At 52.4% G+C, this 23,723-nt stretch overlaps 1 protein-coding gene across 4 annotated transcripts in view; it reads left to right on the top strand.

The window, feature by feature from the left end:
• The first annotated feature begins 1,812 nt into the window (after nucleotides 1-1,812).
• THBS1 (thrombospondin 1) overlaps nucleotides 1,813-23,723 on the top strand; it is a 92,176-nt gene continuing 70,265 nt past the window's right edge. For 2 of the 4 annotated variants that reach the window (XR_015299856.1, XM_086936905.1), the window contains exons 1-4: nucleotides 1,813-2,349; nucleotides 16,040-16,129; nucleotides 21,283-21,860; nucleotides 23,231-23,306. Coding sequence is in view for 2 of the 4 variants with exons in the window: in XM_086936905.1 (XP_086793031.1) it covers nucleotides 16,063-16,129; nucleotides 21,283-21,860; nucleotides 23,231-23,306 (721 nt within the window). In the remaining 2 variants the exon portion in view is untranslated. Of the gene's footprint in view, nucleotides 2,350-16,036; nucleotides 16,130-21,282; nucleotides 21,861-23,230; nucleotides 23,307-23,723 lie in introns of all 4 variants that reach the window. The other 2 variants (XR_015299855.1, XM_086936906.1) reach the window with 1 other exon arrangement.

Raw genomic sequence — 23,723 nt, 5'->3', positions numbered from 1 at the left:
GACAGAGAAACAGAGGTGGAGAGAGGGGGGAGAGAAACAGAGGTGTGGGTTGAGAGAGAAACAGAGGTGGAGAAAGGGGGAGAGAAACAGAGGAGAGAGGGGGAGAGAAACAGAGGTGGAGAGAGGGGGAGAGAGAAACGGAGGAGAGAGGGTAGAGAAACAGAGGTTGAGTGGGGGAGAGCGAAACAGAGGAGAGAGGGAGAGAGAGAAACAGAGGTGGAGAGTGGAGAGACAGAGAAACAGAGGTGGAGAGAGGGGGAGAGAGAAGCAGAGGTGGCGAGAGGGGGAGATAGCAATAGAGGTGGAGAGAGGGGAGAAAGAGAAACAGAGGAGAGAGTGAGAGAGAAACAGAGGAGAGAGGGGGAGAGAGAAACAGAGGAGAGAGGGGGAGAGAGAAACAGAAGAGAGAGGGGGAGAGAGAAACAGAGGTGGCGAGAGGGGGATATAGAAACAGAGGTGGAGAGATGGGGAGAGAAACAGGGGTAGGGGGAGATGGAAACAGAGGTGGAGAGAGGGGAGACAGAACAGAGGTGGTGAGATGGGGGAGAAACAGAGGTGGAGGGGGGAGATGGAAACAGAGGTGGAGAGAGGGGGAGAGAGAAACAGAGGTGGAGAGAGGGGAGACAGAACAGATGGGGAGAGAAACAGAGGTGGAGAGAGGGGAGACAGAACAGAGGTGGAGAGATGGGGAGAGAAACAGAGGTGGAGAGAGGGGGAGAGAGAAACAGAGGTGGAGAGAGGGGAGACAGAACAGATGGGGAGAGAAACAGAGGTGGAGAGATGGGGAGAGAAACAGAGGTGGAGAGAGGGGGGATAAAAACAGAAGTGGAGAGAGGGGGAGAGAGAAACAGAGGTGGAGAGAGGAGGAGAGAGAAACAGAGGTGGAGAGAGGGGAGACAGAACAGAGGTGGAGAGAACAGAGCAACAGTGGTGGAAAAAGGGGGGAGAGAGAAAGAGAGATGAAGAAGGAGGAATACAGAGAAACAAAGGTGGAGAAGGGGGGGAGAAAGACACACGGTGGCTGAGAGAGGGGGACAGACAGACGCGGGGCAAGAGAGACGGGGGCAGCTAGGCCTGGCTGAGGGGGCAGTTAGAGTGGGAAGGGGAAGGGGGGCTGAGGGCAGAGGGTCGGGTCACAGAGGGGGTCAGACAGACGAAGGGGGCAAGAGAGACGGGGGCAGCTAGGCCTGGCTGAGGGGGGCAGATAGATTGGGCGGGGGGAGGGTCAGACAGACTTGGTTGGGGGAGGGGCAGACAGACCCATTGGGGGAGGGGCAGACAGACGCATGGGAGAGGGGCAGACAGACGAGGCTGGAGAGGGGGGCGTCAGGCAGACATATGAAGCGGGCGGGGTCGAATATAGATCTACCTGAGATGGGGAGTCGAACAATCCTGACTGGGGGGGAAGAGAGGGGGGCAGACTAACCCCCCTCCCCTCCCCCCCTCCCCCCGCCCCCCCCCCCTCCCCCCCAGTTCTGGGCTCTCGGTCGGAGTGAGAGGGGGGCCGGGGGGGCACAGCGCTGCCCCAGCACATCGTTTTCTGGGCGCTCATTCACAGTGTGCCTGGGGGAGGGGCGGGGGGTGGGGGGGTCAGGCATTCTCCGTCTGAGTCTCACATTCCTCAGGATGCGTCAAGGCTCCTTTCACGCGGGAGGGGCCGGGGGGGCATCACCTTCCCTCTCTTTGGAAAGTTGTGGTTCAGTCATTGCATAAACAGGAGCCCGGCTTCCTGCCAGCCGCCCTCTGATTGGCTGAGCGGAGGCGAAGGAATGTGAGGGGCGCTTTAAAGAGGCCGCCCCGGGGCTGGGAGGCAGACGAGACCCAGGGACTGCACTGAGCACTGAGCCGGAGAGAGGCCAAGGAAGGAAGGGGCACACAGAGCCCGCTGAGACGGAGGACCGCCAGCCGGACCCTGCGGAGGCCACCTGGGGAGAGAGGCCAAGGAAGGAAGGGGCGCACAGAGCCCGCGGAGAGAGAGGAGCACCAGGGGCAGCCTGAGGAGAGAGGCCAAGCAAGGAAGGGTCATACAGAGCCTCAGGAGAGAGGCCAAGCAAGGAAGGGTCATACCTAGCCCGCGGAGAGAGGCCAAGGAAGGAAGGGTCACACCGAGCCCGTGGAGAGAGAGGACCGCCAGACGGACACCGCAGAGGCCACCACGGGGAGACCCTGAGGAGGGAGACCCCTGAGAGGAGCGGGGGCCCTCACACCTGCAGAGGGACCGCCGCACAAAGAGACGTGAAACGGGGCGAACAGAACCCCGAAAACTAACTGGGGACCCTTTATACAAGCGGAGGAGAATCCGGATCCCAAGAGGAGCCCCCCCAAGAGAGCTGAGCGGAGACTGAGGAGGTACGGGGGGCGCCGAGGTGGACTGTGCACCGAGGGGTGCACAGAGGAAGATTGTGCACTGAGGGGGGCGCCGAGAGGGGCACTGAGGGGTTACTGAGCGCTAAGGACACCGAGGGGGTGCACCGAAGAGGCACTGACAAGAGGGCCACAAAGGAGGTCTTGGGTACTTAGGGGCACAGAAGGGGATTGTGCACCGAGGGGATGCGCCGAGAGGGCACTGAGGGGTTACTGGGCGCTGTGAGGGGCGCAGGAAGGACTGGGAATGTAAACGATGTGCACCGAGAGGGGAGCAGAGGAGGTACTGAGCACCGAGGGGGGCAGGGAGGGTGATGGGCACTGAGGGGGGCAGGGAGGGTGATGTGGACTGAGGGGGGCAGGGTGGATGATGTGGACTGAGGGGGGCAGTAAGGAGGTACTGTGCACCGAGGGGGGCAGGGAGGGTGATGGGCACCGAGGGGGGCAGGGAGGGTGATGGGCACTGAGGGGGGCAAGGAGGATGATGTGGACTGAGGGGGGCAGTAAGGAGGTACTGAGCACTGAGGGGGGCAGGGAGGATGATGGGCACCGAGGGGGGGGCAGGGAGGGTGATGTGCACCGAGGGGGGCAGGGAGGGTGATGGGCACCGAGGGGGGCAGGGAGGGTGATGGGCACTGAGGGGGGCAGGGAGGATGATGTGGACTGAGGGGGGCAGTAAGGAGGTACTGAGCACTGAGGGGGGCAGGGAGGATGATGGGCACCGAGGGGGGGCAGGGAGGGTGATGTGCACTGAGGGGGGCAGGGAGGGTGATGGGCACCGAGGGGGGCAGGGAGGGTGATGGGCACTGAGGGGGGCAGGGAGGATGATGGGCACCGAGGGGGGGCAGGGAGGGTGATGTGCACTGAGGGGGGGGCAGGGAGGGTGCTGATGGGGCATCCACTGGGGCGCAGCACTTGTACCTGTGAGGTACCCGAGGACTTGGCGTTGGCTCAGCGCTGGGATTCTTGGGGTCCCTGTGAGGTCAGGGCTCGTGTTAGTGCTATACCTGGCTTTTATGGACCTCTCATCTGCCTTCGACCTGGTCAACCGTGCAAACCTCTGGTCCATTTGACTCAATATAGGGATAGAGTCGCCGCTGGTGAGCTTTCTAGCTGTGCTCCACCAGGGTCTTCCAGCCTCCATCAGAGTCAGCAAGGAGGGGCGGTGGACTAGTTTTTTCAGTTCCAAACCAGGTGTCAGGCAGGGCTGCATTTTGCCTTTTGGCGCCCCTCCTGTTCACCCTATACATACATTCACTGGAAAAATCCTTGGAGGGGCCACCATAGACCTACCGCGGGTAGGGGACTTGGTGGTACCTGTCCTTCTCTACGCGGACGACGCGGTGTTACTGGCCCGCACAGGGCTAGGGCTGCAGAGACGACTGGACGCTTTCAGGGAATTTATGCAATCGCGAGACCTCCAGGTGAACAACAAGAAATCTCATGTTATGGTCGCGGGTAAGCGACCAAAGGCCCTTGAAATAAAACGTTTCGCTTGTAATGGGGAGGAGGTATCCAGGGTTCCGGTATTCACATACCTGGGTGTCATATTTGATGAAAAGGGCCCCTGGGGGCCCCAACTCAAAGCTAGAGGCATAGCTGTTACCAGGTCAACCTCAGCCCTACTGGGCTTTGCAAAACGTTTAGGGTCACGTCCCACTGAGGCTTTGCTAACAGTGTACAAGTCTAAATGCCTAGCAATAGCTATGTATGGCGCGTCACTATGGGCCTCCCTACCTCAAGGCAAACTACAGATCATAGAGAATACATTCCTCGGATCCCTATTAGCGGTCCCGCAATCTACCCCAGTATTTTCGGCGCACTCTGAACTAGGTCTCGGCTATATCACCGACCAGTTACACTTGGCCCCACCGAAATCGCCCTGAACCATATTATCCTCAAAGACTGTACATTGGAAAGAGCTACAAAATCCCTGGTTAGCATATATAAAAAATACTCTCTGTAAACTGGGCTGGCCGGATCTATCTGCATCTCCAAACCTATTGCAGAAGGCTGACGTAAACTGGATTAAGGCCAGTTTTTTGGGATTAGCTGTGCAAGAACGGGAGGCCGTAGAGGTGTTAAAACCAGGTGTTCGAGCAAACTATTTGCTTTTGACCACACCTCTAATCAAACCCTATTTAAAGATCGTTACCATCCCGTTCCATCGGCACCTCCTTGTTAGATTTAGATTTAATATTATTCAGTTTTCCCTGGGTGATTACCCTGTTTGGGGAAAATCAGACCTATCCACTCCCTGCAGTTGTGATCATTTCTCCGACCAATCTTTAATGCACTTTATCATGTTTTGTGAACATTTTGCCTCCATCAGAAAACAGTTTTTGGTGCCACAACTGAGAGAGGCGGCCTTTACACAAGTGCGGCCCGCCCTTATGTATTTACAACTGTTGGGGAGCACCCGGGTAATCTTGGGGTTGCTAGCTTCCTTGCTGCTGCTATGCGTATGAAGGCTAAAAGCCGGATGGCGACAATCTCAGAGGGGTGATTATATTTTAGTGAATATTTTTAACTCTTTGTATGTGGTGTTATTTTAACCTAATTTTTCATGTACACTCATGACGATGAATTGGTTTAATCTGCTTTTTTAATCTGTTTTTTTATTGGAATTGTTTTTAATACTTGATAAATGTAATGTAACTGCTTTTATGATTTTAATTAATCGAATAAAGTATGATTTGACTTGACTTGAGTGAGGTACCTGTGGGCTCACCACTAGTAATAGAGATACCTGTGAGTTCAGCACTAGTATTATTAGGGTACCTGTGGGCTCAGTGCTTGTATTATTGGGGTACCTGTGGGCTCAGCACTAGTATTACTGAGGTACCTGTGGGCTCAGCGCTAGTATTAGTGAGGTACCTGTGGGCTCAGCGCTAGTATTACTGAGGTACCTGTGAGCTCACCGCTAGTATTACTGAGGTACCTGTGGGCTCAGCGCTAGTATTACTGAGGTACCTGTGAGCTCACCGCTAGTATTACTGAGGTACCTGTGGGCTCAGTGCTAGTATTAGTGAGGTACCTGTGGGTCAGTGGGCTCAGTGCTAGTATTACCGAGGTACCTGTGGGCTCAGTGCTAGTATTAGTGAGGTACCTGTGGGCTCACCACTAGGAATAGAGATACCTGTGAGCTCAATGCTAGTATTACTGAGGTACCTGTGGGCTCAGTGCTAGTATTAGTGAGGTACCTGTGGGTCAGTGGGCTCAGTGCTAGTATTACTGAGGTACCTGTGGGCTCAGTGCTTGTATTATTGGGGTACCTGTGGGCTCAGCACTAGTATTACTGAGGTACCTGTGGGCTCAGCGCTAGTATTAGTGAGGTACCTGTGGGCTCAGCGCTAGTATTACTGAGGTACCTGTGAGCTCACCGCTAGTATTACTGAGGTACCTGTGGGCTCAGCGCTAGTATTACTGAGGTACCTGTGGGCTCAGCGCTAGGAATAGAGATACCTGTGAGCTCAATGCTAGTATTACTGAGGTACCTGTGGGCTCAGTGCTAGTATTAGTGAGGTACCTGTGGGCTCAGTGCTAGTATTAGTGAGGTACCTGTGGGCTCAGTGCTAGTATTAGTGAGGTACCTGTGGGCTCACCACTAGGAATAGAGATACCTGTGAGCTCAATGCTAGTATTACTGAGGTACCTGTGGGCTCAGCACTAGTATTACTGAGGTACCTGTGGGCTCAGTGCTAGTATTAGTGAGGTACCTGTGGGCTCAGTGCTAGTATTAGTGAGGTACCTGTGGGCTCACCACTAGGAATAGAGATACCTGTGAGCTCAATGCTAGTATTACTGAGGTACCTGTGGGCTCAGCACTAGTATTACTGAGGTACCTGTGGGCTCAGTGCTAGTATTAGTGAGGTACCTGTGGGCTCAGTGCTAGTATTAGTGAGGTACCTGTGGGCTCACCACTAGGAATAGAGATACCTGTGAGCTCAATGCTAGTATTACTGAGGTACCTGTGGGCTCAGTGCTAGTATTAGTGAGGTACCTGTGGGTCAGTGGGCTCAGTGCTAGTATTACTGAGGTACCTGTGGGCTCAGTGCTAGTATTGGTGAGGTACCTGTGGGCTCAGCACTAGTATTACTGAGGTACCTGTGGGCTCAGTGCTAGTATTAGTGAGGTACCTGTGGGCTCACCACTAGGAATAGAGATACCTGTGAGCTCAGTGCTAGTATTACTGAGGTACCTGTGGGCTCAGTGCTAGTATTGGTGAGGTACCTGTGGGCTCAGCACTAGTATTACTGAGGTACCTGTGGGCTCAGTGCTAGTATTGGTGAGGTACCTGTGGGCTCAGCACTAGTATTACTGAGGTACCTGTGGGCTCAGTGCTAGTATTGGTGAGGTACCTGTGGGCTCAGCACTAGTATTACTGAGGTACCTGTGGGCTCAGCACTAGTATTATTGGGGTACCTGTGGGCTCAGCACTAGTATTATTGGGGTACCTGTGGGCTCAGCACTAGTATTATTGGGGTACCTGTGCGCTCAGCACTAGTATTATTGGGGTACCTGTGCGCTCAGCACTAGTATTGTTGGGGTACCTGTGGGCTCAGCACTAGTATTGGTGAGGTACCTGTGGGCTCAGTGCTAGTATTAGTGAGGTACCTGTGGGCTCAGTGCTTGTATTACCGAGGTACCTGTGGGCTCAGTGCTAGTATTGGTGAGGTACCTGTGGGCTCAGTGCTTGTATTAGTGAGGCATTTGTGTTCACCGCTAGTATTAGTGAAGCATTTGTGTGCTCACCGCTAGTATTAGTTAGTTATCTGTGTGCTCACCACTAGTATTAGTGAAGCATTTGTGTGCTCACCGCTAGTATTAGTGAGGTACCTGTGGGCTCAGTGCTAGTATTACTGAGGTACCTGTGGGCTCAGTGCTAGTATTGGTGAGGTACCTGTGGGCTCAGTGCTAGTATTAGTGAGGTACCTGTGGGCTCAGTGCTAGTATTACTGAGGTACCTGTGGGCTCAGTGCTAGTATTGGTGAGGTACCTGTGAGCTCACCGCTAGTATTACTGAGGTACCTGTGGGCTCAGTGCTAGTATTAGTGAGGTACCTGTGGGCTCACCACTAGGAATAGAGATACCTGTGAGCTCAGTGCTAGTATTACTGAGGTACCTGTGGGCTCAGTGCTAGTATTGGTGAGGTACCTGTGGGCTCAGCACTAGTATTACTGAGGTACCTGTGGGCTCAGTGCTAGTATTGGTGAGGTACCTGTGGGCTCAGCACTAGTATTACTGAGGTACCTGTGGGCTCAGTGCTAGTATTAGTGAGGTACCTGTGGGCTCAGTGCTAGTATTAGTGAGGTACCTGTGGGCTCACCACTAGGAATAGAGATACCTGTGAGCTCAATGCTAGTATTACTGAGGTACCTGTGGGCTCAGTGCTAGTATTAGTGAGGTACCTGTGGGTCAGTGGGCTCAGTGCTAGTATTACTGAGGTACCTGTGGGCTCAGTGCTAGTATTGGTGAGGTACCTGTGGGCTCAGCACTAGTATTACTGAGGTACCTGTGGGCTCAGTGCTAGTATTAGTGAGGTACCTGTGGGCTCACCACTAGGAATAGAGATACCTGTGAGCTCAGTGCTAGTATTACTGAGGTACCTGTGGGCTCAGTGCTAGTATTGGTGAGGTACCTGTGGGCTCAGCACTAGTATTACTGAGGTACCTGTGGGCTCAGTGCTAGTATTGGTGAGGTACCTGTGGGCTCAGCACTAGTATTACTGAGGTACCTGTGGGCTCAGTGCTAGTATTAGTGAGGTACCTGTGGGTCAGTGGGCTCAGTGCTAGTATTACCGAGGTACCTGTGGGCTCAGTGCTAGTATTAGTGAGGTACCTGTGGGCTCACCACTAGGAATAGAGATACCTGTGAGCTCAATGCTAGTATTACTGAGGTACCTGTGGGCTCAGTGCTAGTATTAGTGAGGTACCTGTGGGCTCAGCACTAGTATTACTGAGGTACCTGTGGGCTCAGTGCTAGTATTGGTGAGGTACCTGTGGGCTCAGCACTAGTATTACTGAGGTACCTGTGGGCTCAGTGCTAGTATTGGTGAGGTACCTGTGGGCTCAGCACTAGTATTACTGAGGTACCTGTGGGCTCAGTGCTAGTATTGGTGAGGTACCTGTGGGCTCAGCACTAGTATTACTGAGGTACCTGTGGGCTCAGTGCTAGTATTAGTGAGGTACCTGTGGGTCAGTGGGCTCAGTGCTAGTATTACCGAGGTACCTGTGGGCTCAGTGCTAGTATTAGTGAGGTACCTGTGGGCTCAGTGCTAGTATTAGTGAGGTACCTGTGGGTCAGTGGGCTCAGTGCTAGTATTACCGAGGTACCTGTGGGCTCAGTGCTAGTATTAGTGAGGTACCTGTGGGCTCACCACTAGGAATAGAGATACCTGTGAGCTCAATGCTAGTATTACTGAGGTACCTGTGGGCTCAGTGCTAGTATTAGTGAGGTACCTGTGGGTCAGTGGGCTCAGTGCTAGTATTACCGAGGTACCTGTGGGCTCAGTGCTAGTATTAGTGAGGTACCTGTGGGCTCACCACTAGGAATAGAGATACCTGTGAGCTCAATGCTAGTATTACTGAGGTACCTGTGGGCTCAGTGCTAGTATTAGTGAGGTACCTGTGGGTCAGTGGGCTCAGTGCTAGTATTACCGAGGTACCTGTGGGCTCAGTGCTAGTATTAGTGAGGTACCTGTGGGCTCACCACTAGGAATAGAGATACCTGTGAGCTCAATGCTAGTATTACTGAGGTACCTGTGGGCTCAGTGCTAGTATTAGTGAGGTACCTGTGGGTCAGTGGGCTCAGTGCTAGTATTACCGAGGTACCTGTGGGCTCAGTGCTAGTATTAGTGAGGTACCTGTGGGCTCACCACTAGGAATAGAGATACCTGTGAGCTCAATGCTAGTATTACTGAGGTACCTGTGAGCTCAGTGCTAGTATTACTGAGGTACCTGTGGGCTCAGCGCTAGTATTATTGGGGTACCTGTGAGCTCAGTGCTAGTATTACTGAGGTACCTGTGGGCTCAGTGCTAGTATTGTTGGGGTACCTCTGGACTCAGTGCTAGTATTGGTGAGGTACCGGTTTACCTGGTTAGTGGTTATCTGTGCTCAGCACTGGTATTGCTGGGGTACCTCTATGTACAGTAATAGCATCAGTGGGGTTACTTCTGGTATTACGGAAGGTACCTCTGGGTTTAATTCTAGTATTACTGGGGCCTCTCTGGGTCCAGTCCTGGTATCGCAGAAGCCACCTGTGGGTTCAATGCTTCTATTTCTGAGTACCTCTGGGTCAGTGCTGGCAGTAATTGGTACCTCTGGATCACTGATGGTGGTACTCAGTCCCTTCGGGTCACTGCTGGTAATACTCAGTCCCTTCGGGTCACTGCTGGTAGTCCTCAGTACCTCTGGGTCACTGATGGTGGTACTCAGTCCCTTCGGGTCACTGCTGGTAGTACTCAGACCCTTCGGGTCACTGCTGGTAGTACTCAGTCTCTTTGGGTCACTTCTGGTAGTACTCAGTACCTCTGGGTCACTGCTGGTAGTACTTTGTCCTTTGGGTCACTGCTGGTAGTACTCGGTACCTCTGGGTCACTGCTGGTAGTACTCGGTTCCTCTGGGTCACTGCTGGTAGTACTCAGTCCCTTTGGGTCACTTCTGGTAATACTCGGTCCCTTTGGGTCACTGCTGGTAGCACTCAGTACCTCAGGGTCAGTGCTGGAAGTACTCGATACATCTGGGTCACTGCTGGTAGTACTGGGTCCCTTGGGGTCACTGCTGGTAGTACGCGGTACCTCTGGGTTCAGTTTTGGTAGTACTCGGTACCTCTGGGTCAGTGCTGGTAGTACTCAGTACCTCTGGGTCACTGCTGGTAGTACTCAGTACCTCTGGGTTCAGTTTTGGTAGTACTCGGTACCTATGGGAGCACTGCTGGTAGTACTCAGTCCCTTTGGGTCACTGCTGGTAGTACTCGGTACCTTTGGGACACTGCTGGTAGTACTCAGTCCCTTTGGGTCACTGCTGGTAGTACTCGGTACCTCTATGTCACTGCTGGTAGTACTGGATCCCTTTGGGTCACTGCTGGTAGCATTTGGTAACCCTTGGTCACTGCTGGTAGTACTCATTACCTCTCGGTCACTGCTGGTAGTACTCCGTCCCTTTGGGTCACTGCTGGTAGTACGCGGTACCTCTGGGTTCAGTTTTGGTAGTACTCGGTACCTCTGGGTCAGTGCTGGTAGTACTCAGTACCTCTAGGTCACTGCTGGTAGTAGTCAGTACCTCTGGGTTCAGTTTTGGTAGTACTCGGTCCCTTTGGGTCACTGATGGTAGTAGTCAGTACCTCTGGGTCACTGTTTGTAGAACTCAGTCCATTTGTACTCCGTACATCTGGGTCACTGCTGGTAGTACTCAGTACTTCTGGGTCAAGTGCTGGCAGTACTCAGTCCCTTTGGGTCACTGCTGGTAGTCCTCGGTACCTCTGGGTGTCGTGCTGGTAGTACTCGGTCCCTTTGGGTCACTGCTGGTAGCACTGGGTCCCTTTGGGTCACGGCTGGTAGTACTCAGTAGCTCTGGGTCACTGCTGTTAGAACTCGGTACCTCTGGGTCACTGCTGGTAGTACTCGATACCTCTGGGTACAGAGCTGGTAGTTCTCAGTCCCTTTGGGTCAGTGCTGGTAGTACTGGGTCCCTTTGGGTCACTGCTGATAGTATTCGGTACCTTTGGGTCACTGCTGGTAGTACTCCGTCCCTCTGGGTTACTGCTGGTAGTACTCTGTCCCTTTGGGACACTGCTGGTAGTACTCGGTACATCTGGGTCACTGCTGATAGTACTCGGTACCTCTGGGTGCAGTGCTGGTAGTACTCAGTACCTCTGGGTCATTGTTGGTAGTACTCAGTACCTCTGGGTCACTGCTGGTAGTACTCTATACCTCTGGGTCACTGCTAGTAGTACTGGGTCCCTTTGGGTCACTGCTGGTAGTACTCGATACCTCTGGGTGCAGTGCTGGTAGCACTCAATACCTCTCGATCACTGCTAGTAGTACTTGGTCCCTTTGGGTCACTTCTGGTATTACTCGGTACCTCTGGGTCGGTGTTGGTAGAACTCGGTACCTCTGGGTCACTGCTGGTAGTACTGGGTCTCTTTGGGTCACTGCTGGTAGTACGGGCTCCCTTTGGGTCACTGCGGGTAGTACTGCCTCCCTTTGGGTCACTGCTAGTAGTACTTGTTACCTATGGGTCAGCGTTGGTAGTACTCGGTACCTCTGGGTCAGTGCTGGTAGTACTGGGTTCCTTCGGGTCACTTTTGGAAGTACTCCGTGCCTCCGGGTCAGTGTTGGTAGTACTCAGTACCTCTGGGTAGGTGTTGGTAGTACTCGGTACATCTGGGTGCACTGCTGGTAGTACTGGGTCACTGCTGGTAGTACTCGGTCCCTTTGGGTCACTGCTGGTAGTACTCGGTCCTTTGGGTCTGCTGGTAGTACTCAGTACCTCTGGGTGCACTGCTGGTAGTAATGGGTCCCTTTGGGTCACTGCTAGTAGTACTTGTTACCTATGGGTCAGCGTTGGTAGTACTCGGTACCTCTGGGTCAGTGCTGGTAGTACTGGGTTCCTTCGGGTCACTTTTGGAAGTACTCCGTGCCTCCGGGTCAGTGTTGGTAGTACTCAGTACCTCTGGGTAGGTGTTGGTAGTACTCGGTACATCTGGGTGCACTGCTGGTAGTACTGGGTCACTGCTGGTAGTACTCGGTCCCTTTGGGTCACTGCTGGTAGTACTCGGTCCCTTTGGGTCTGCTGGTAGTACTCAGTCCCTTTGGGTCACTGCTGGTAGTACTCGGTACCTCTGGGTGACTGCTGGTAGTACTCAATACCTCATTCCTTGGTATCAGAGCACTTTGTGGATTGAGTGGTGGTTGGTGCCAAGTGTGTGCTGGTGAGTGTATGTTGTTGTGTGGTGCTGAGTGTGCAGTGATAGATGGCACTGAGTGCATGGTGTGTGGTGCCGAGTGTGCAGTGGTGGATGGCATGGAATGTGTGGTGGTGGGTTGTGCTGAGTGAGCAGTGGTAGGTGGCACTGGGTGCTGAGTGGTGGTTGGAGTTGAGTGTGGAGTGGTGGATGGCGCTGAGTGTGCAGTGGTGGATGGCAGCGAGTGTGGTATTGAGTGTGCAGTAGTAGCTGGCACTGGGTGCGGAGTGTGTGGGGTGACTGCATAGTGTTGGGTGGAGGTGAGTGTGCAGTGGTGGATGGCACTGAGTGTGTGGTGGTGAGTGGTATTAAGTGTGCAGTAGTAGCTGGCACTGGGTTCTGAGTGGTGGTTGGCACTGAGTGTGCATGGTGGATGGTGATGAACCTCAGAGGGCCACTGCTAGACCCGGCGGCCTGGCACCAGGGCACGCAGGGGTTTCTGCGTTCCAATCGCCTGACCTGGAGTGTTCCCCGCTGGTGTGCTGGGGCTTCAGTTCTAGTGGACCCAAAACTGGATAACCAAGGACTGCTCTCCAGCACTTGACTGTCTCAGGGCAGTGAGACAACGTAGTCTATGGCTTACTCAAGGAGGTGAGGTGGGGTTAGACATTCAGAATACAGTATACACAGTACTACCAGCTGATAAAACCAATGTCCAGCCAGTGGTTTACTTTTTATAAAAGAAAAGTACTTTAATACACACAAGATAATTATACTACACATAAAACTAGGATAAACAGTGAAAACCAGATGTCTCTACAACCCTCTGTGCCAGCGTTCTAACTCCAAACAGTATTGTAGTACCTAGACGCCAAGCACTATGGTTAACATGAAAGCACACAATTAGCATTGCATCTTACAGACCATGTTACACAGGGCTGTTCTCATTCGCTAGAGCCTTGATACCAATGGCTGGATTGAAAGGATATAGTTTCAGCACATGATTTGAAGTCAAAGGTTCTTGATCAGCCACATAACCCCCACACCCAAAGCAACAGAAGTGCCTCTCGACCCAGAGTGAGGACACCGCTCTAGTGGTGTTAGGGATCCGACCACAGGTGCCTGATGTCTTGGCACAGTTTACTGGAGTCCCACTAGTCCAGTCGCCACTGGCTAGCTGTAGGAGGGTAGTGGCTGGACAGAGTGCCAGTTTACCCTGATACCCCCAGAGATCACTCAAATAAAGGTGGGGGCCTGTTTAACTGGCCTCTACTCCCAGCTACTGCTTGTACAGGCTCCCACAGTGCAGGCGAGGAGCTTAGAGGGGATTTGATCTCACTTTCAAAGACTAGAATCAAGCTTCCTCCTCTCTGGCTCCCACTTATGTGCTGCAAGCTTCCTTTCCACATCAGCTTCCTTGCTGTGCTGCAAGCTTCCTTTCCACACCAGCTTCCTTGCTGTGCTGCAAGCCTCCTTCCCACACCAGCTACCTTAATGTGCTGCAAGCCTCCTTTCCACACCAGCTACCTTGATGTGCTGCAAGCTCCCTTCCCACACCAGCTTCCTTGATGTGCTGCAAGCTCCCTTCCCACACCAGCTTCCTTGATGTGCTGCAAGCTCCCTTTCCACACCAGCTTCCTTGATGTGCCGCAAGCTTCCTTTCCACACCAGCTTCCTTGATGTACCACAAGCTTCCTTCAACACCAGCTTCCTTGATGTACCACAAGCTTCCTTCAACACCAGCTTCCTTGACGTGCCACAAGCTTCCTTCAACACCAGCTTCCTTGATGTACCACAAGCTTCCTTCAACACCAGCTTCCTTGACGTGCCACAAGCTTCCTTTCCACACCAGCTTCCTTGATGTACCACAAGCTTCCTTCAACACCAGCTTCCTTGACGTGCTGCAAGCTTCCTTCAACACCAGCTTCCTTGACGTGCTGCAAGCTTCCTTCAACACCAGCTTCCTTGACGTGCTGCAAGCTTCCTTTCCACACCAGCTTCCTTGATGTACCACAAGCTTCCTTCAACACCAGCTTCCTTGACGTGCCACAAGCTTCCTTCAACACCAGCTTCCTTGACGTGCTGCAAGCTTCCTTTCCACACCAGCTTCCTTGATGTACCACAAGCTTCCTTCAACACCAGCTTCCTTGACGTGCCACAAGCTTCCTTTCCACACCAGCTTCCTTGATGTACCACAAGCTTCCTTCAACATCAGCTTCCTTGACGTGCCACAAGCTTCCTTCAACACCAGCTTCCTTGACGTGCTGCAAGCTTCCTTCAACACCAGCTTCCTTGACGTGCCGCAAGCTTCCTTCAACACCAGCTTCCTTGACGTCCCGCAAGCTTCCTTCAACACCAGCTTCCTTGACGTGCTGCAAGCTTCCTTTAACGCCAGCTTCCTTGACGTGCCGCAAGCTTCCTTTCCACACCTTGGGCAGCTGTCTGAAATGTCTTTGTTCAAAAGCGCACGCTCCACAAGTCTCACAGAAACAGCTGGTCTTCTCCCATGCTGCTGATGCCCTGGATTCTCATTGAACTCTTGGCAGCAGACTCCAACCGTCATAGAGAAAACTTCCTTAAGTTCCAGACGCAGTGTGCAAGTGTCTTATCTCCTGCCTTCACACTGCGGGTTGCGCCTGGGGACAGGGACCTGGTGTGGCCTCCTTTTCAGTCATAAAACCAGTCTTGAACAACAGCTGACCACTCAGGCCAGACCTTTATCTCCTCTGATTGATAGGCTCATCTAATCAGAGGGTCTGATACTTTAGCATCCTGAATACACCTCCAATCACAAACCATTCATGGCATGTTCAATGCATGGCTAAAGCATGCACAATTCCCCTCCATGTTTCCTGGTACCAGCCTGTGCAATTCCCTAAAGAGGAGTTTTAATTAACTCCAGACCAGGAGGCACTGACCAGTGAGGGAGGATCCTCTTAGCAGCGTTAGTGCAGCTGAACCCATATAAGAGCTGAGTGTCTACCCCAGCCCTCCAGGCCTCTCCAAGGAAATGGGGAGGGGCATGGGGAGCTGGGATGTCCAGCAGAACAGCTCGCATTCCTCACGCTGGCTCAGCTCACCATCCCCCCCCAGTGCACCCACGGGCTCTCAAACACACATCAGGTAGACAAAGGCAACAGGACTCCAGGCAACGGAGAGACTCCACAGACTTGGTCGGAGGGATGGCTAGTGACTCACCCCTCCTAACTATAGATTTATTGCTACAACCACTATTAGTCTACCAGAGCCTGGGCAGAGAGGGCATTAGCCACGCTCTGAAAAATAGGGGTGCACTAGGCATGCCCCCTCGACCTCCGAGCCAAGCTCTCGGGTCTCAACCCATGTAAACATCGTCAGTGGACATGTATGATTGTCATGCTCACTGAGGTAGGGATCTAGAAACCATACAGTAGCTTTTGAGGGACTTGCTTGGAGATTAGCATAAGGCAGGGGAAGCACTCTCTCCAGAGACATGCAGGAGACTTCCCGTCCCAACAGTCTCCTTTGCCAGTAAGTCATTGAGTCTTCAGTGATGGTGGGAGGAGGCACACATCCCTTGGCAGCAGGGCACCAAGTGCACGGTGGTGAGTGGTACTGAGTGTGCAGGGGTGGGTGGCACTGAGTGTACGGTGTTTGGTGGCGCTGAGTGTGCAGTGTGGATGGCACTGTGTACATGGAGGTGGGTGGCACCGAGTGTGAGGCGGTGGGTGCTGATTGGTGGAGGATGTTGCCTCATTCTACCTATTGATGACTTTCACTCTTCAGCAGGTCTTGGCAGAAGGATCGACGCGATGGCCCCGTATGGAGGACTCTTCCTGCTGCTCATGCTCAGTGTCTGTGGAGCCAAACGCATCTCAGGTGAGGGCTGGACCCTGACAGGCTGCAGGGCACGACATGTTCTGTCATATGTGCACATCTGTATATATATATATATATATATATATGTGTGGTTGTGCACGTGTATGTGTATTTATATGCATGTATATGTTCCATGTGTGTGAATGTGCATGCATGTGTTCCAAGTGTGTGAATGTGCATGTAGATGTGTGTTTATTTGCATGTATGTATGTTTGCAGTCAGGTAAAGGGCAGGAATGCACATATTCGAGGCAATACAGCACACTCCTGCCTTTTCGCCTGCGCTAGCGCTCTTTGGGCAGCCTAGTGCCAACACAGACCCCTTGCACCCTGGTTCAAGGGTGCCTTCTTTGCATGCAGGATTGTTTTTTAAACAAATCTGAGAGGCATGTTTCCCTTTCTGTGTGTGCTGAAAGAGGAAGGAAAGGAGAAACAAAGATATTTCTCCTTGTTACGCCTCACCTGAGAAGTCGTATCTTTTTGACGCATTCCCAGGTCTAAAAGAGTAATTCCCTTGAACAAGCTCATTTACATAAACACCATGAATAAGAAAAAAGCAATAACTATAACAACTAAATTAAAAGTAAAAAAATGGCAGAATTTATTGTATACAGTAAAATTAAAAAAGCAGAGAACATAGTTGGCTGCTTGGCATAGATTAAAAGAGGTTGTAAAAAACAGTAAAATAACAATCCACATTCAATATTGACCAGCAATATTGCTGAAAACAGACAGAAACAACAGTAAGACATACAATTTGTGCAATACAGGGTGTGTGTTCTGTTATTCTTTTAAAACACCGGTGTTATACACATTGGAATATTATTATGTCAACAACGGTGTTTGAGCCGCGAATCACACTGTACTAGGGCGTCGACGCGTTTCGGTGGTTTGTTGAACTTCTATCCACCTTTATCAAGACAAAAAGTAAATTTCTGTCGTAGTGTACATAGGTTCCTCTGAAGTGTGAAGGACCGATGTACAGTGTTAATACGGTCGTGCTCTAGAGAGGCGTTGTTACTCAGACCGTAGATACTCGTAGAGAATTTTCGAGCTATGTCTTTGTTAGTGTCCCTTGTCCTTAATATGTTGGGAATTTATAGCAGAGCGGGTCGCATATGGTTCCTTCCGCCCCGTTTGAATTGGCTTGTATTCTAGTTTTGTTGTTGAATCTACCTGTTGGGTAAGGTGGCAATGTAATGCCAAACTTTCTCGATGCACAGCACTTTATTTTCAAACGCGCTGTGTCTCACCAGAGGCGCCTAAGTCTTGCCCCAGTGACGAGAGTATTAGTTCCCTCTACGTCTACTGCCGGCTGCACGCTTCTCTGGTCGTTTTCTTTCAATGTTAAAATAGCGCCTGTCTGTGAGCCTCGCTGTGCTCTCAGAGGCGATGTGAGCGATCAGTCAGTTGATCGATCAGTCAGTCGATCAGTCAGTCAGTCGATCAGTCAATCAGTCAGTCCATCGATCAGTCAGTCAGTCAGTTGATCAGTCAGTCGATCATTCAGTCGATCAGTCAGTCATTCAGTCAGTGTATCGATCAGTCAGTCGATCAGTCAGTCAGTCAGTGAGTCAGTCGATCTGCACAGCGCAGATGATCGCCCCAGAGGGTATCCAGGTGCTGCAGCCTGCCCCATCTGACTTCCTGGCTCACTTTAAGAATGTATCTCCTCTCACTCTTCATGTGCTTCCTCTTGCTTGCCTTCTCTTCCTTGTTTCTTCTCTGGTGTCTCCACCTCTCCTCCACTGTGGCTTCATCTTCCCTGATGTCCCCTCTCGCTTGCCTTCTCTTCCTTGTTTCTTCTCTGGTGTCTCCACCTCTCCTCCACTGTGGCTTCATCTTCCCTGATGTCCCCTCTCGCTTGCCTTCTCTTCCTTGTTTCTTCTCTGAGGTGTCTCCATCTCTTCTCCAGTGTGGCTTCATCTTCCATGATTTCCCTCTTCTAATGTGTCGTTTCTTCTCTGGTGTCTCCACCTCTTCTCCAGTGTGGCTTCATCTTCCCTGATGTCCCCTCTCGCTTGCCTTCTCTTCCTTGTTTCTTCTCTGGTGTCTCCATCTCTTCTCCAGTGTGGCTTCATCTTCCATGATGTCCCCTCTCGCTTGCCTTCTCTTCCTTGTTTCTTCTCTGCTGTCTCCACCTCTTCTCCAGTGTGGCTTCATCTTCCCTAATGTCCCCTCTCGCTTGCCTACTCTTCCTTGTTTCTTCTCTGAGGTGTCTCCATCTCTCCTCCACTGTGGCTTGATCTTCCCTGATGTCCCCTCTCGCTTGCCTTCTCTTCCTTGTTTCTTCTCTGAGGTGTCTCCATCTCTTCTCCAGTGTGGCTTCATCTTCCATGATTTCCCTCTTCTAATGTGTCGTTTCTTCTCTGGTGTCTCCATCTCTTCTCCGGCGTGGCTTCATCTTCCCTGATGTCCCCTCTCGCTTGCCTTCTCTTCCTTGTTTCTTCTCTGGTGTCTCCACCTCTTCTCCAGTGTGGCTTCATCTTCCATGATGTCCCCTCTCGCTTGCCTTCTCTTCCTTGTTTCTTCTCTGGTGTCTCCACCTCTTCTCCAGTGTGGCTTCATCTTTCCTAATGTCCCCTCTCGCTTGCCTTCTCTTCCTTGTTTCTTCTCTGGTGTCTCCACCTCTTCTCCAGTGTGGCTTCATCTTCCCTAATGTCCCCTCTCGCTTGCCTTCTCTTCCTTGTTTCTTCTCTGAGGTGTCTCCATCTCTTCTCCAGTGTGGCTTCTTCTTCCCTAATGTCCCCTCTCGCTTGCCTACTCTTCCTTGTTTCTTCTCTGAGGTGTCTCCATCTCTTCTCCAGTGTGGCTTCTTCTTCCCTAATGTCCCCTCTCGCTTGCCTACTCTTCCTTGTTTCTTCTCTGAGGTGTCTCCATCTCTTCTCCAGTGTGGCTTCATCTTCCATGATTTCCCTCTTCTAATGTGTCGTTTCTTCCCTGGTGTCTCCATCTCTTCTCCGGCGTGGCTTCATCTTCCCTGATGTCCCCTCTCGCTTGCCTTCTCTTCCTTGTTTCTTCTCTGGTGTCTCCACCTCTTCTCCAGTGTGGCTTCATCTTCCATGATGTCCCCTCTCGCTTGCCTTCTCTTCCTTGTTTCTTCTCTGGTGTCTCCACCTCTTCTCCAGTGTGGCTTCTTCTTCCCTGATGTCCCCTCTTGCTTGCCTTCTCTTCCTTGTTTCTTCTCTGAGGTGTCTCCATCTCTTCTCCAGTGTGGCTTCTTCTTCCCTGATGTCCCCTCTTGCTTGCCTTCTCTTCCTTGTTTCTTCTCTGGTGTCTCCACCTCTCCTCCACTGTGGCTTCATCTTCCCTGATATCCCCTCTCGCTTGCCTTCTCTTCCTTGTTTCTTCTCTGGTGTCTCCACCTCTCCTCCACTGTGGCTTCATCTTCCCTGATGTCCCCTCTCGCTTGCCTTCTCTTCCTTGTTTCTTCTCTGAGGTGTCTCCATCTCTTCTCCAGTGTGGCTTCATCTTCCCTGATGTCCCCTCTCGCTTGCCTTCTCTTCCTTGTTTCTTCTCTGAGGTGTCTCCATCTCTTCTCCAGTGTGGCTTCATCTTCCCTGATGTCCCCTCTCGCTTGCCTTCTCTTCCTTGTTTCTTCTCTGAGGTGTCTCCATCTCTTCTCTAGTGTGGCTTCTTCTTCCCTGATGTCCCCTCTCGCTTGCCTTCTCTTCCTTGTTTCTTCTCTGAGGTGTCTCCATCTCTTCTCCAGTGTGGCTTCTTCTTCCCTGATGTCCCCTCTTGCTTGCCTTCTCTTCCTTGTTTATTCTCTGGTGTCTCCACCTCTCCTCCACTGTGGCTTCATCTTCCCTGATGTCCCCTCTCGCTTGCCTTCTCTTCCTTGTTTCTTCTCTGGTGTCTCCACCTCTTCTCCAGTGTGGCTTCTTCTTCCCTGATGTCCCCTCTCGCTTGCCTTCTCTTCCTTGTTTCTTCTCTGGTGTCTCCACCTCTTCTCCAGTGTGGCTTCTTCTTCCCTGATGTCCCCTCTTGCTTGCCTTCTCTTCCTTGTTTCTTCTCTGGTGTCTCCACCTCTCCTCCACTGTGGCTTCATCTTCCCTGATGTCCCCTCTCGCTTGCCTTCTCTTCCTTGTTTCTTCTCTGGTGTCTCCACCTCTCCTCCACTGTGGCTTCATCTTCCCTGATATCCCCTCTCGCTTGCCTTCTCTTCCTTGTTTCTTCTCTGGTGTCTCCACCTCTCCTCCACTGTGGCTTCATCTTCCCTGATGTCGTCTCTCGCTTGCCTTCTCTTCCTTGCTTCTTCTCTGAGGTGTCTCCATCTCTTCTCCAGTGTGGCTTCATCTTCCATGATGTCCCCTCTCGCTTGCCTTCTCTTCCTTGTTTCTTTCCTGGTGTCTCCACCTCTTCTCCAGTGTGGCTTCTTCTTCCCTGATGTCCCCTCTCGCTTGCCTTCTCTTCCTTGTTTCTTCTCTGGTGTCTCCACCTCTTCTCCAGTGTGGCTTCTTCTTCCCTGATGTCCCCTCTTGCTTGCCTTCTCTTCCTTGTTTCTTCTCTGGTGTCTCCACCTCTCCTCCACTGTGGCTTCATCTTCCCTGATGTCCCCTCTCGCTTGCCTTCTCTTCCTTGTTTCTTCTCTGGTGTCTCCACCTCTCCTCCACTGTGGCTTCATCTTCCCTGATGTCCCCTCTCGCTTGCCTTCTCTTCCTTGTTTCTTCTCTGAGGTGTCTCCATCTCTTCTCCGGCGTGGCTTCATCTTCCCTGATGTCCCCTCTCGCTTGCCTTCTCTTCCTTGTTTCTTCTCTGGTGTCTCCACCTCTTCTCCAGTGTGGCTTCATCTTCCATGATGTCCCCTCTCGCTTGCCTTCTCTTCCTTGTTTCTTCTCTGGTGTCTCCACCTCTTCTCCAGTGTGGCTTCTTCTTCCCTGATGTCCCCTCTCGCTTGCCTTCTCTTCCTTGTTTCTTCTCTGAGGTGTCTCCACCTCTTCTCCAGTGTGGCTTCATCTTCCATGATGTCCCCTCTCGCTTGCCTTCTCTTCCTTGTTTCTTCTCTGAGGTGTCTCCACCTCTTCTCCAGTGTGGCTTTATCTTCCATGATGTCCCCTCTCGCTTGCCTTCTCTTCCTTTTTTCTTCATCTTGTTGCTTCCCCTCCATCTCCCCCTCTAACCTCTCATTTTCCTCTCTTTGGTCCACTCTAGATCCGGTCTCAGATGATGACAGCGTCTTTGACCTCTTTGAGCTGGTGGGCTTCACGCGGAAGGCGGTGTCGCGCCGTGCGGGGGCCGTCCACCTGGTGAAGGGTCCAGACCCTTCCAGTCCAGCCTACCGGATCGAGGACGCTGAGCGGATCCCGCCCGTCCCCGAGGAGAAGTTCCAGGACCTCCTAGACGCCATCAGCACCGACCGAGGCTTCATCCTGCTGGCCACCCTGCGCCAGAGCAAGAAGACGCGTGGGACCCTCATGGCCGTGGAGCGCAAGGATGGCTCTGGCCACGTCTTCAGCCTGGTGTCCAACGGCCGGGCGGGCACCCTGGACCTCAGCCTCAGCGCCGAGGGCAAGCAGCAGGTGGTGTCCATGGAGGATGCGCTGCTGGCCACGGGCCACTGGAAGAACATCACCCTCTTCGTGCAGGAGGACCGCGCCCAGCTCTACGTGGGCTGCGACAAGATGGAGAACGCCGAGCTGGACATCCCCATCCAGGACATCTTCAACCGCGACCTGGCCACCTCCGCCCAGCTCAGGGTGGCCAAGGGCGGCGTGAAAGACAACTTCCAGGTGAGGCGATGGTGGGCGGCAGGTCCCTCACGTTACACTGGGCACCCTGGTGACTTCCCTCACCTTACACAGGGCACCTTGCTGACATCCCTCACTTTACACCCATCACCTTGCTGACTTCCCTCACTTTACACTGGGCACCTTGGTGACTTCCCTCACTTTAAACCAGGCACTTTGCTGACTTGCCTCACTTTACACCCAGCACCTCGCTGACTTCCCTCACTTTACACCCAGCACCTCGCTGACTTCCCTCACTTTACACCCGGCACCTTGCTGACTTCCCTCACTTTACACTGGGCACCTTGGTGACTTCCCTCACTTTACACCAGGCACCTTACTGACTTGCCTCACTTTACACCCGGCACCTTGCTGACTTCCCTCACTTTACACTGGGCACCTTGGTGACTTCCCTCACTTTACACCCAGCACCTTGCTGACTTCCCTCACTTTACACCCAGCACCTTGCTGACTTCCCTCACTTTACACCCGGCACCATGCTGACTTCCCTCACTTTACACCCGGCCCCTTGCTGACTTCCCTCACTTTACAACCGGCACCTTGTTAACTTCCCTCACTTTACACCCAGCACCTTGCTGACTTCCCTCACTTTACACCCGGCACCTTGCTGACTTCCCTCACTTTACACCCGGCCCCTTGGTGACTTCCCTCACTTTACACCCGGCACCTTGGTGACTTCCCTCACTTTACAACCGGCACCTTGCTGACTTCCCTCACTTTACACCCGGCACCTTGGTGACTTCCCTCAATTTACACTGAGTACCTTGGTGACCTCCCTCACTTTCACTGAGTACCTTGGTGACCTCCCTCACTTTTCACTGGGCACCTGGGTGCCTTCCCTCACTTTACACCGGGCACCTTGCTAACTTCCCTCACTTTACACCGGGCACCTTGCTGACTTCCCTCACTTTACACCCTGAACCTTGCTGACTGCCCTCACTGTACACTGTGCACTTTAGGGACCTTATTCACTTTACACTGAGTACCTTCCTTACTGCCTTTACATTATGTTTTGCCCTCACTCAGCCCTTTTCACCAGGTCCGTTACTGGCTTCCCTTACTCTGCACCGGACACTTTGGTGACTGCCCCACTCACTGTGCGCTGGTTGCCTTGTCCCTGCAATGGTTTGGTCCGCATGTTTACCTTTTGTATTGGTGTAGCTGACAGGTGTTCCTACTTCCCAGTGCATCTACCTTGGAAAGATGAAAGTCTGAATGGGTCTTTCCTGGACTTAAAATATTACCATAAAATCCCGCCTGGCTAGCCTGAGTAATAAATCCCTCTCTGAAATGCCCTTTAATGCAGTTTGAACCCTGTTGACCCGGAGGTGTAATCCTTTGTCTCTCCACAGGGGGTGCTGCAGAATCTGCGCTTCGTGTTTGGGACCTCCCTGGAAGCCATCCTCCGCAACAAGGGCTGCGCCACCAGTAAGTCCACTTTTTTGCTCTGAGCCCTAGCCACCCCCCCTTTGAAGTCTGACCCCCCCCCTACAAAAAGTTTATGGCAGGAATTGTGGGAGCCGGAGGGGCAGGTCTGAACACAGGAGGCGGGGCCTAAGAGATCATTTCAGAGATACTATGTTTAGAGCTCAAAATCCACATTAAATGTGTGACTTATAAAAGAGCAAATGCACCAGACAGAAACGGGCCCAAAACACTGCTCCCCGTAGTTGGGGTGACGCGAGCCCTCTCAGTCCTGGGTCCCAATTAATGGTGGGCACAACTCACGTAATTCCGTGTTGCGGAATCAGGCGGAATTACCTAAGAATTCAGCGAGATTATGCTAAATTACGCGAGAAGAGTAATTCTGTGTTTAGCGCTATTTCTTAGCACAAAAATACCCCC

The sequence above is a fragment of the Lissotriton vulgaris genome, chromosome 9, assembly GCF_964263255.1.
Source record: "Lissotriton vulgaris chromosome 9, aLisVul1.2, whole genome shotgun sequence".
Lineage (NCBI taxonomy): Eukaryota > Metazoa > Chordata > Amphibia > Caudata > Salamandridae > Lissotriton > Lissotriton vulgaris.
The sequence above is the reverse complement of the archived record's forward strand: the minus strand, read 5'-3'. Positions and strand labels throughout refer to the sequence as shown.